Here is a 13861-nt window from a genome sequence, read left to right as displayed (position 1 = left end):
GCCCCTGGCCACAAAGCGCTGAGGGAAGTGGGCTTAAGCTGAACTCCAGGGCCCATATAAGCCTTTAGCTATGCCCATGCACAAAGGTACACATACTTTTGGCACTCACAGACGTGATATTGGATCATTTTCCTCAACAAATAAATGACCAAGTGTAAGAGGTCTAATATGTTTGACTCATTTGTTTGATGTGGTTATCTTTATCTACTTTTAGGACTTGTGTGAAATTCTGATGTAGCTTTACATCCAATTTATGCATAAATATAGAAAATTCAGAAGAGTTTACAAACTTTCATGCACCACTGTAATTTCAGCCATTAAATCCATTTTACCTGCCATCAGTGACCAAACCATAGCCTAAAGCTTTTATATTGCCTTGAAGGGAACCTGCCACCGGGATTTTCTGTATAGAGCTGAGGACATGGGTTGCTAGATGGCCGCTAGCACATCTGCAATACCCAGTCCCCATAGCTCTGTGTGCTTTTATTGTGTAAAAAACAGATTTGATACATATGCAAATTAACCTGAGATGAGTCCTGTCCCTGACTCATCTCACATACAGGACTCATCTCAGGTTAATTTGCATATGTATCTAATTTTTTTTTTACACAATAAAAGCACACAGAGCTATGGGGACTGGGTATTGCGGATGGACTAGCGACCATCTAGCAACCCATGTCCTCAGCTCTATACACAAAATCCTGGTGACAGGTTCCCTTTAAAGGGGTTATCCCATCTTAGACAATGGGGGCATATCGCTAGGACCTGCAACTACAAGGAGAACGGAGCGGAACGGAGCTATTTCCGTCGACCCGATAGAAATGAATGGGAGCAGTGGTTGCCATGTGCGGTGCGCTCCCATTCACTTCTATGGGAGAGGCGGGGAGCTGCGCCTGGTGGTGGACAGATTCCGGAAAACCCGGGGTCCTCCAGCCACAACTCTCCCCGACTCCGTTCCCAGTATAGGTGTGGGTCCCAGAGGTGGGACCTGCACCTATCAGACAATGGGGGCATATCCTAGTGATATGCCCCCATTGTCTAAGGTGGCATAACCCCTTTAAGCCTCTTTTGTGGATGAGGAAGAGGGGGGCATCAGTAAGGCTTTTTCAACTCTATGGCAAATTTCTTAATGCAATTCAAGAGTTAATGTTGTGGTTTATACTTTCTAAAGCCATAACTAGAAATGAGTGAATCAGGTTGTATCCAAATCAGAATTTTTGGTGAGAGAGAAAAATCTTTAAAAAATAAACAAAACAGTGAGATACTTATAAGAAAGAACTGATAACTAAGGGTACTTTCACACTTGCGGCAGAGGATTCCGGCAGGCAGTTCCATCGCCAGAACTGCCTACCACATCCGGCAATCTGGACGCAAACGGATGCATTTATGAGACGCAGCAGGATGCGGATCCGTCTGACAAATGCATTGCAATACCGGATTCGTCTTTCCGGTTGTCATCCGGGAAAACGGATCCGGTATTTTTTTTTCACATTTTTAAAGGTCTGCGCATGCGCAGATCGTGAAACTGGACACTTAGTACCGGATCCGGCATTAATACATTTCAATGGAAATTAATGCTGGATCCGGCATTCCGGCAAGTGTTCAGGATTTTGGGCCGGGGAGAAAACTGCAGCATGCTGCGGTATTTTCTCCGGCCAAAAAACGCAAGAGGGACTGAACTGATGCATCCTGAACGGATTGCTCTCCATTCAGAATGCATTAGGATAAAACTGATCAGTTTTTTTCCGGTATTGAGCCCCTAGGATGGAACTCAACACCGGAAAAGAAAAACGCTTGTGTGAAAGTATCCTAAGAAAAAATATGATTCCAGAGTGTCACGCAATTTGAGCACTTTCTATTTGGACTCAAATCGATTCAGCCAAATCAAACCTGAATCAAACCTCTATCCATAAGCTAAAATATTATTAAGTACAGTAAGTGTAACTTGTCTGGACAATTGACATGTTCTTCCATATTTCTTCTAGTTTCTGGAATAAATCATACAGTGAAATAAGTCTGTAAAAGCGGAAAGTGTTTGGATACATCATCCTCAGTCTTGTCATGTCTCTGAAAATTGTCTACACTGAACAATACTAAAATGATATACTGTCAAACGCAACATTATGTTTTCACAGGAAATCAAGAAAAGACAGTTTATAATGTGAGTTAAAATAAAGAATCTAAAACACCAAAAATCCTAAATGAAGGAACAGAGGGAGATGTAGCTATCAATCACACTGATAGCACGTGTCTAGAAAATAAGGAAATACTTATCCTATCATTGTGACAGCACATAGAGGAATACTCAGCCAGTCACTGGAAATAGCACATTATTACCTAAATGGTTTAACCCCGTGGCACTGGAAACAATTTTCATATTTACTCCTTCCTATCCTCCAACAGCCATAACTTTAGAAATTTTCACATACTGTAGGTGTATAAGGGCTTGTTCTTTGCGGGACAAGATATACTTTATAATATTACATACAATGTACTGGACAACTGGAAGAAAATTATTAATGTAATTTATGGGCTTTGTATGTACAGCATTCACTGGACAGTAAAAATTAAAGGTTACCTTTAGGGTGCATTCAAACGACCGTAAGATGTTTTGCGGTCTGCAAATTGCGGATCCACAAAACACGGATACCGGCCGTGTGCGTTCCGCAATTTGCGGACCGCACATGGCCAGCGATATATAGAGAATACCTAAGCTTGTCCGCGGTTGTGGACAAGAATAGGACATGCTCTATCTTTTCTGCGGGCCACGGAACGGAACAACGGATGCGCAACTTTTGCGGCTCCATTGAAATGAATGGGTCCGCACCCATTCCGCAAATTTGCGGAACGGATGCGGATCCATTTATACGGTTGTGTAAATGAACCCTTATTCTCTTGGGCAGTACAATTACAATGATTCCAAATTTATATAGTTTTTGTTTTGCTTAGTGTTAAAAAAACAAACAAACTTTCTTTGCATTGTCATATTCTGACACCAAGAACAGATATATATCCATCTAACTAGGCCTCTTTTACACGACCATTTTAAAAAAAATGTTTACGGGACGTTTTTTGCATTCTGTATATGGTCCGTATACGAAACCATTCATTTCAATGGTTCCACAAAAAAAACAAAAAAAAAAACGGAATGTACTCCGTATGCATTTTGTTTCCATATTTCCATTTTTCCGTTCCGTTAAAAGATAGAACATTGCCTATTATTGCCAACTGTTGTAGAAATATTAATAGTTGTAATCCACTCGCATCAAACTTTGTGTAAGGAAATGTAAACCCCTGTTCCCTCAACCGCAGTCAGAGTCAGACATAGGTGTTACCATCTTGAATTCTGAGCAACAACTCCCCTTCGCCCTGCCCAGTCTGTCTCTTTTATTTACTCACAAAAGGTGTAAAAGGGGCTGACCCAAGACAAGGATACAGGAAGTGATGACATACAGGAAGTGATGACATAGGAAGATGAGAACATAGCCAGCTAACAAACACATGTATACAATAACCACTGGAGCAAACTTTATCCAGCCTTGCTCAGTGATCAATGCCAGATAAAGTTACTATGATCCTCATGCATGTTTATTTACAGGACAACGTCATTATCTCCAGCGGCTGATCAGGCGCACTAGAGACAAACGCACGTTCCTTTCATATATTGTTCTCTTAACAAATGCATCCACGCCAAGCCAATAAATCTGCGTCTTGCACGGGGGCCCTAGCCGGCGTCCATACATCAGCCAACAAAACACTGCTCTGCTGTACACATCAGTCTCCCCCGGCTCACAGCCCAGTGCATAGCACAGGGACCATTCGCCGACGGAGACCTCTGCGCCCAGCAGCTGTGTCTCCACATACACAGGAAGATATCCACTCCAATGGTTTACCCTGACACTGAGAGACATGATGACAATATATTAAATACACATCCTAATAAAATTTCCACAACACCGCAAATCACGTTCCGTGGCTCCATTCAAATCAATGAGTCTGCAAAAAAACGGAACACATACGGAATGGCATCCATATGTCTTCCATATCCGTTCCATTTTTGCGGAACCATCTATTGGAAATTTTATGCCCAGCCCAATTTTTTCTATGTAATTACTGTATACTGTATACACCCTACGGAAAAACGGAATAGAAAAAACGGAACAGAACCGGAAACAAAACGGAAACAAAAAAAGGAACAACGAATCAGTTAAAAACGGACCGCAAAACACAGAAAAAGACATATGGTCGTGTGAAAGAGGCCTAAGGAGCTGTGTCTGGGCCATTTTTTGGGGGGGCGAGCTCTATTTTTTGTTGATACCATTTTGGGGTTTATATGACATTTTGAGAATTTTTTTATTCAATTTTTCTTAAAGATGAAGCAATGAAGGACAATTCAGCCATTTTGATTTTTGTAGGTTAAGGAATTCATCAAACAAATGGAATAAATACTATATAAAATATATTTTAACATTTTAGACATTTTTAGAAGTGCTGATATCAATTATGTTTGTTTATTTTTATTTGTAAAATGGGGAAATAAGGTGATTTGAATATTTATATTTTTTTAATATGTTTTGATAACTTTACTTTTCTCTAACTTTATTTTTAGTCCCCTAAGGGTTTAAAGCATATAATCATTAGATCGCTTATACCATAGACTGCAACGAAATAGTAAAACCACTGCATTCCTGCCCAACACAGGAATTTTACAATGGCAGGCCAGGCAACCTTAACAGGGCCCCAGGCTGCCACATCAACCGAACGTCTTCTGCAATCTTGTCACTGGGGGGGCTTTTGGGTCACTGGAGAAAGGCCCCTCCCTCCAACTGACCGCTCATATATAGTGATTGCAATTGATCAATGCATATGAGGAGTTAAATGTCAGTGATCAGCTCCTAAATGCCACCATGTTTAAAGCCCTGGCATCCTCTGATGTACAGCAGTGCATCTAAAAATTAAAGGATTAGGCACTTTTGAATATAGTATTGATAAAAACTATCCTACCAATTTAGGTAGGCTACAAATAGTATACATTCTTAGCATCTACATACTGTACAACCTGTACCAAAAGTTGCACCGTTATCTGTAATCTCATACTCCCAACTTAAAAAAAATGTAAAGACGGAAAACAGCGTTTGTATTGCACGGTGGCATTTTTTTTACATTAGGCCACGCCTTCAACCTTGCTATCCGTACTCTTATACACTAACATGTATGGGAGAACTCAGTACGGACTCCCCTACAGCCACACTGAGTGCTGTGCAGGCAGGAGCTCCATAGCATATTGCTGCGCCTGTCTGTACTAGCACTACTCTCCTAAAGCTATGCCAGGCTATGCTGGGCTTTAGAAGAGCGAATAAGGGTTTAGGCACACTTAAATATTGAAATAAACATTTAGTAGTATGATATATGCAAATATGCAATGCAAGGGGTACAAATCGCAGGGAATGATTAGCAAAAATTAATATGCTCTAAGTATTGTTTAGAAGTGTTCAAACTAATGGGTTGTATACCTATCCAAACAACTGAACAATCACCACAGGCTATCACCATCCAGTTACCCGAATTATCACAATTACGGCCACCATAATCTTCATACTCCGAGAACAAGCCATATCTCTGGACTCTTTGATAGCAGTAGATGCACTTTTGTGATGTCTCTGCCTAAAAGGTGCTATACATTCATGTTTTATTTCTTCAAACTTGTAAAAACAACCAAAAAGAAGATTGCGGCTCTGGAGAAAAAGTCTCCTAGGCAGAATATTTTATATGCCCTAGAAGAATTCAGAAGCAACACAACAAGATGAGCAAGAGTCGTACTTGACAAGAACAGTGATTGCATCTAACATTCTGTTTACCTGTGCAAATAAGACCATCGTGTTTGTCGCAGTCCCTGTCATCACATTCACAGAATTCCCCTGAAACATACCAGTCCTGTGGCGAACAGATGCACTTTCCACAGTGGCAGGAACCTGAAAGCATAAATGGCCATTATTTGTAGCGACAGATCTGCTGAACCAAACAAGAACCAAACTGGTACAGTGTACTTTTTAAAGAGGCGCTATAGTTAAAATAAAGCACAATAGATGTTACATTAGTAGTAATACGTAGAGGATATGGTCGGCACTGCTGTAGGTGTGGGATTTATTTGGTGCCGCACTGATCGAATGTGAGTAGTGGTGGTGCTCAGCATGAAAAACAAGTAGTATTTGCGACAAAGGAGAGAAATGAAAAAAGAATGCGCACCCAAAAATACTCTTTGCAGCTTTATTCACATAAAAAGGTCACCGTCATGCGGGCAAAACACAGCTAGGAGGCAACAAACAAGCTGTGTTTTGCCCGTATGACACTGACCTTTTTATGTGAATAAAGCTGCAAAGAGTATTTTTTGGTGAGTGCCGCATTCTTTTTTCTTTTCTTTTTTTTTTTCCTTTTCTCTCCTTTGTCATAGATTTTACATTGAAATTACAGTTGAAAATAAATGTAATTCGAAATTGCTACATGTTCTCCTATCTTGTGGAGATTGTTTCTTACTGCTTGCTCCTGGGTTGCCATGGTAGCATAATTAGGTTACACTTTTGTGCATGGTCAACCTCTCAAGAGATATTCAACCTTGTAAATACGTACACGAGTGGAGGTCACATGACAGAATCTTCATGCAGAATAGGTTTAGGGATGAGCGAATCGACTTCAGATGAAAATTTCGTTCCAACACTGTACGGAGCAGGAGCTTCGCACAGTTTTACAATGCATTGGCTCCGATGAACTGAAGTTATTGCTTCGCGAAGTCTGGCGAGACTTCAGGTAATAACTTTATAAATTAATTTGTACTGTAAAAAAAAACATTTACCGAACCCGAGTTTAGTACCACTTAGAACCGAGTTCGTGAAATTGTTTTTACAGTACAAATTAATTTATGAAGTTATTATTACCCGAAATCTCACATGGCTTCACGAAGCAATAACTTTGGCTCATCGAAGCCAATACATTCTAATACTGTACGGAGCTCCTGCTGTTTCATCCAAAGTCGATTCGCTCATCCCTAATTAGTTTTCTCGCTGCTGTCATGGCAACTCCAGAGCAAGCAGTTGTGCAAAGATAGTTGTAACATTTTATATTATTCTATTAGAAATCCCTTTTATGTTCATTTTAGGGCCCTTTCACACCTGCGTTATAGTCTTCCGGCATAGAGTTCCGTCGTCGGGGCTCTATGCCGGAAGAATACTGATCAGGATTATCCTAATGCATTCTGAATGGACAGTCCGTCCTTCAGGATGCATCAGGATGTCTTCCATTCCGGAACGGAACGTTTTTTGGCCGCAGCAAATAGCGCAGCATGCTGCGCTTTTTGCTCCGGCCAAAAATCCGGAACACTTGCCGCAAGGCCGGATCCGGAATGAATGCCCATTGAAAGGCATTGATCCGGATCCGGCCTTAAGCTAAACGTCGTTTCGGCGCATTGCCGGATGCGACGTTTAGCTTTTTCTCAATGGTTACCATGGCTGCCGGGACGCTAAAGTCCTGGCAGCCATGGTAAACTGTAGTGGGGAGCGGGGAGCAGCATACTTACCGACTTACCGTCCGTGCGGCTCCCGGGGCGCTCCAGAGTGACGTCAGGGCGCCCCAGGCGCATGGATGACGTGATCGCATGGATCACATGATCCATGCGCATGGGGCGCTCTGACGTCATTCTGGAGCGCCCCGGGAGCCGCACGGACTGTAAGTATGCCGCTCCCCCGCTCCCCACTACTACTATGGCAACCAGGACTTTAATAGCGTCCTGGGTGCCATAGTAACACTGAAAGCATTTTGAAGACGGATCCGTCTTCAAATGCTTTCAGTACACTTGCGTTTTTCCGGATCCGGCGTGTAATTCCGGCAAGTGGAGTACACGCCGGATCCGGACAACGCAAGTGTGAAAGAGGCCTAAATTCTATTGAGCAGTATTTTTTATGCACACAATTTACAATGTGGTTGGTAAGGAAATGTGTGGACTGTGCAGACAAAATCTGTCTGCAATTTAACAATGAATAGATGAGGATACCATTATAACACTGCAGTATATACACCCCCCAAATAACTGCTTGACAGATAAAGAAGATCTGTCACCGCTCCTGACTTGTCTGTTTTAGTAACTACTTGCATGTAATTCTTTTTTTTATAACTCTATATTGTGCCATTCATCTGTTATTCCTACTAGAAGTTTATGCATGAATTGCCAGGAGTCTGCAATGAAGGTATAGATGGGTGTTACTAGTTGGGGGGGGGGGGGTGTCCCTGAGCAGTCTGACACTGTCCAATCAGTGTTGCAAGTAGCAGACTGTGCAACGCCAGGGGACACACCTCCAACTGGTAATACCCAGTAGTACCTTTATTGCAGACTACTGGCAATTCATTCCTAAACTTCTAGTAGGAATAATGGAGAAATGCCACAAGATACAGTTATATGAAAATATGCTCCAGAATTGTTATTACATGGGGAATGCAAGTAGTTGCTAAAACAGACATAACAGGAGAGGTGACGGGTCATTTTTAAACAGTAATTCCAGTCTGACTCATTTTTTGGCACATACACCTGTCACATATGGCACCACTACTGGTCGATGAGTTTGGACCATCAGCACCTCCAGTGATTTCCCGAGATGGGAGTCTCTGAAGGGCAAAAAAAAAAGGATTTGGTTGCTCAAAAGAGTGCAATAGATTTCCACAAGAAATGGCGTGTGATCTGGTGTGAGCTCATGGACTAGCACAGGTACCATCTCCTGAAAGTCTACGCCACGTGTTAGATTTGAATAGTAACGTATAGACGTTTCCCTACAGGTATCAAAGTATTCATTATACAAGTACTGCAGAGTGCCAAAAAGACATATTGGAAAAAACATGAATTCCCCACTCAAATATGAAATCAAATATGATAAGCATAAGTCCCCACTAGCAGATCAGTGGGGGTCCAAGTTCCAACACCCGACATCCCAATTTCCAGCGAATGGAAGCTGCATTGCCCTAACCTGGCATAGCCACTAGCTGTGCTTCTGGCTGCGTTCTCACTGGTGGTTCAGGCACCAGTGGCTGCCGCGAACAGATCATCGTTGCGGGTGCTAGATGTCGGATCCCCGCCCATCTGATATTGATATTAATATCATGGATCCAGAAAAAACTTTAACCATAATTCTATGTGACTGCACTGAGCTTCAAGCAAAATACCGAGAGACAGAAGGATGCAATGTGGAGTACAATAGTGGCTGACAGGTCTGGAAGCAAATGTGTAAGAAATTGCAAGCGTCTTATGATGTGACAAATTCAAGGTCAAGGCCCTTCACTAAAATATTCTATAAAGTATAAAGTTCAAGATTTTTAAGCGACGAATTGGAGAGAAACTTACATACCTTAACTATGGTATATTAAAAAGGGATGAGATTTAGGGCTCATGCACACGACCATATGTATTTTGTGGTCCGTAAAACACATACGTTCATGTGCATGAGCCCTTAGCCTGGAACTAACTAAAGGGTCAGTATCTCCACTGGCCATACAATGGTTACTGGCTCTTCAAATTGGTTCTATTTTTGTGTGCTTCATTTGTTTGAACTATGAATCACGGCTCCCTTTGCATAGAACACGTCCGCTTTAGATTTGTGGTTTATTATAACCTTGTGTCATTATGTAGGTTTGTTCTTTGGAAACGTCTGCTGCTTTGCAAACGCTCATTGCTTTGTTTCAGATTAAATTATCTTCTCACGAGTACTTATCCTGCAGCCACTGTCAAATAAGCCAAATATAATTTTATCCGTTAGCATCACTAGTGTTGATTTAATCGCAAATTTTTATTGTGAATATTGGCACTTCGAGAATTCGCGAATATCTAGAATATAGTGCTATATCTTCTATACTCTAAAAAATTTAATTTAGTACCCTCACTGCTTCTTGCTTGTGGGCCAATGAGAAGGCTGTAATACCTTTGACTTTAAGAGTAGTGCTGATCACGAATTTCCGTATCACAAATTTTCGTATTGTGAATTTTTTATTGCAAATTTTCCGATTTCTTGATTGCGAAAATCAGCAAACAATGACTGGAGATCACGAATTTTCGAATTCGCGAATATATGATGAATATTCGCCAAAAATCGCAAATTCAAATATTGCCCATGCCGCTCATCACTGAGCATCACGCTTTGCTACTTTGAACTAGTAGTTCAAAAGTTCCTGTAGCTTAATCACAAGAAGTCTTCCTCTTGTTCGGAACCAATGGGATAGTAGCTGTATAGTTTAAAGTAGTACGTATTATGTACGTACTATCAGGTGACCTTTGTAACAATATGATATTTACTGAAGAGTCTGAAGAGTATTAGATGCAATGCATGTGTTCTATATCTCTTATATTAGAGAATTATTAGTATATTATTATATTATTATTATATTAGTTTGAATTACGATTTTCTTACCTTTGCATACATTTTTTTCAACTCGTTTTATTGAAACCAAAGGTCAGTCACTGTATACTTGTATAAAGGGTTTGTCCAACCTTTACTAAGTGGTGGTCTATCCTCAGGCCACCACTAGCTGATCGGCACCCTGCACCCTAGCTGAACAGCTGTTCTGATGTCGCTCACCACAATTCGGATACTGAAAAACACTGCACCATCAAACTTATCTTCAATGGGATCAGTGCTGAAGTAATGAGCCCCCCACTACAAGGTTGACAGAGCTCCGTAGTTCCCGAGCTGACTTCTGAACAGCTAAATAGCTGGGATGTGGGATGTCAGTGTCATGCCCCACTCTGACGCTGTACGGAGGTCGGCCAGGATTGCAGCACAAGTTTAGTGGTTGCTTTGGAGCCGTGCTGGATCCGCGTCTCATCAGGTGCACTGGGTGGGGTCATTAGTTTAAATAGCACACCGCCCAGTGCCCTGAGCGGATTATACTGTTCATTCTGTCTGGGAAGCTTGGAGAGAAGGTTGGCTGTCTGTTCCTGCTCTCTGAGATAAGTGTCATTGTTAGTTTGGTTGTTTGTGTCTTCTTGTCCATCCAGGTTCTGTGTGAGCAGACTGCTCCTATCTCCCCACTTCACCATCTTAGGGAATTCAGGGTTTTTGCTAGCACAGACTGGAGGACACTAGCACACCTACCTTTAAGGTCTGCTGTGGGCTGAGCAGTGCAGGGAAAGAGGTCAGGGATTAGCTAGGAGGTGACCCTTCCCCTGTCTCTCGTCCAGAGCCTGGTTAGTGTGTTATCTTTGGTACTAGTGTACGTCCGTCGTGACAGTCAGACCCCCCACCGATCAGCTGGTGATGGCCCATCCTAAAAATAGGCCATCACTTACTAAAGGTCAGACCACTGCTTTAAATTACAAACACAGTGTTGGTAGATTGTAGATGGAATCAGGGGTGTAGCTAAAGGCTCATGGGCCTTGGTGCAAGAGTTCAGCTTGGACTCCCTTCCATTTCTAACAATGGGCAGGGGTGCACCTAGCCTTTCTGCTGCGGAGGTAAAAATTGAAATGGCACCCTCTCATACCAAATTGCCAACCTAACCCCTTTCCTTCTTTCCTATCTTTAACAGTAGGGCTGGAGGGAAGCATTACATACAGTTCTACAAAACATATAGGGTAATACAGCACCACATACCTCTTAAATCCAGTGATGTCATACGAATCAATTTGTCTCATCAACCAGAGTTCTACACCTGCAAGGGGCTGTCCCTGCACCTGAAGACGTTACCCCTAAACCTTGATTGACAGGGACACACATCTTGGCTGGCCCTGACAATCTTGCTCCTCCAAGTAGCGGCACAAGTGCAGAGGCCCTGCGTCTACCAATGGAGCAGTGACTGTGCATAAACTGCTACCCAAAGAAGCCATGCAGGCAGGAGAATCTCAAGGGCAACCGAGATATCTGACCTTGTCAATGAAGCGGCAAGGATAGTGTTTTCAGCTGAGGGGACAGCCACTTTCAGATGGAGAACTCTGGTTAATGAAATGGTGCTCTCCAGCTTCCCATTTTTAGTACATTTTGTATCATCTATAAATATTTTAAGGGGTTATCCAATACTATAAATTGCCCCCCCCCCCCCATATGCCCGGTCCACCATGCTGAATATTCTTACCCACCTCCCTGTACAGCTCCTGGTGTCGGTGGGAAGCAGCCAATTTAAGGCGGGGACGAGCCTCCCTAGAGTCACCCGTGATTCTAGGGAGGCTCGCCCCCCGTCCCCGCCTGCCATTGGCTGCTCCCCCCTAGACCAGATGTTTTCTCCCAAGCACGTGGGGACCAGGAGAGGCGCAGGGAGCGGCGAGCCAGGGAAGTTTATTCAGAGTGGGGGGCCCGTCATATGGTGGGGCAGTTTATAGTATTGGATAACCCCTTTAATTGAAGATACAATCATATTCTACATTGCTTTTTGATATATTGCCCTAGGCTGCATTAGTGGGCACATCTCACACATAATTCACTTTTGAGCATTGACACTTTAAAGGCTATGGACACCTTTGTGCACAAAAAAAAATGTTTGTTTAGCTCTTCTATGAATTTTGCTCAGAGCTGTCATCTCCTTCAAGAATCTGCGGACTTTCCTGTGGATTTCACATGTACCAGCATGTACCGCCCCCACATCCTGTTACACAGCACAGCTAGCAGCCACTTACATATAGGCTGCTAGAACTACCAAGTAACTTGGTAGTAAGATTTCATTTTAATCCACAACATGGTGATTCTTACAGTATGCTACAGACTGTAGTCAGCAGATCTATTTCTCACTTTTCATTCTCTAGAAAGTCCATTATTTGTAGACACAATAGATGTTTCTACTGATAACTTAGATGCCCATAGCAGCCAATCAGATTCCTCCTTCATTTTCCAATGAAGCTGTGAAAACTGAAAGGAGTAATCTGATTGGTTGCTATAAATTGCACACACATATACAGTTGCAAAAAAAAGTATGTGAACCCTTTGGAATGATATGGATTTCTGCACAAATTAGTCATAAAATGTGATCTGATCTTCATCTAAGTCACAACAATAGACAATCACAGTCTGCTTAAACTAAGAACACACAAAGAATTAAATGTTACCATGTTTTTATTGAACACACCATGTAGACATTCACAGTGCAGGTGGAAAAAGTATGTGAACCCTTGGATTTAATAACTGGTTGAACCTCCTTTGGCAGCAATAACTTCATCCAAACGTTTCCTGTAGTTGCAGATCAGACGTGCACAACGGTCAGGAGTAATTCTTGACCATTCCTCTTCACAGAAATGTTTCAGTTCAGCAATGTTCTTGGGATGTCTGGTATGAATCGCTTTCTTGAGGTCATGTCACAGCATCTCAATCGGGTTGAGGTCAGGACTCTGACTAGGCCACTCCAGAAGGCTCATTTTCTTCTGTTTAAGCCATTCTGTTGTTGATTTACTTGTATGATTTGGGTCGTTGTCCTGTTGCAACATCCATCTTCTGTTGAGCTTCAGCTGGTCAACAGATGGCCTTAAGTTGTCCTGCAAAATGTCTTGCTAAACTTGGGAATTAATTTTTCCTTCGATGATAGCTATCCGGCCAGGCCCTGACGCAGCAAAGCAGCCCCCTCCAGCAAATTTCACAGTTGGGTTGAGGTTTTGATGTTGGGGTGCTGTGCCTCTTTATCCACACATAGTGTTGTGTGTTTCTTTCAAAAAACTCAACTTTGGTTTCATCTGTCCACAGAATATTTTGCCAGTACTGCTGTGGAACATCCAGGTGCTCTTGTGCAAACTGTAAACGTGCAGCAATGTTTTTTTTTTGGATAGCAATGGCTTCCTCTGCGGTATCCTCCTATGAAATCCATTCTTGTTTAGTGTTTTACGTATCGTAGATTCGCTAACAGGGATGTT

At 42.3% G+C, this 13861-nt stretch overlaps 1 protein-coding gene across 1 annotated transcript in view; it reads right to left on the bottom strand.

The window, feature by feature from the left end:
- ITGBL1 (integrin subunit beta like 1) overlaps positions 1–13861 on the bottom strand; it is a 500642-nt gene that overhangs the window by 5908 nt on the left and 480873 nt on the right. Inside the window, exon 10 of the mRNA XM_044286160.1 lies at positions 5859–5972. Coding sequence (XP_044142095.1) covers positions 5859–5972 — 114 coding nt within the window. The remainder of the gene's footprint in view (positions 1–5858; positions 5973–13861) is intronic.

The sequence above is a fragment of the Bufo gargarizans genome, chromosome 3, assembly GCF_014858855.1.
Source record: "Bufo gargarizans isolate SCDJY-AF-19 chromosome 3, ASM1485885v1, whole genome shotgun sequence".
Lineage (NCBI taxonomy): Eukaryota > Metazoa > Chordata > Amphibia > Anura > Bufonidae > Bufo > Bufo gargarizans.
The sequence above is the reverse complement of the archived record's forward strand: the minus strand, read 5'-3'. Positions and strand labels throughout refer to the sequence as shown.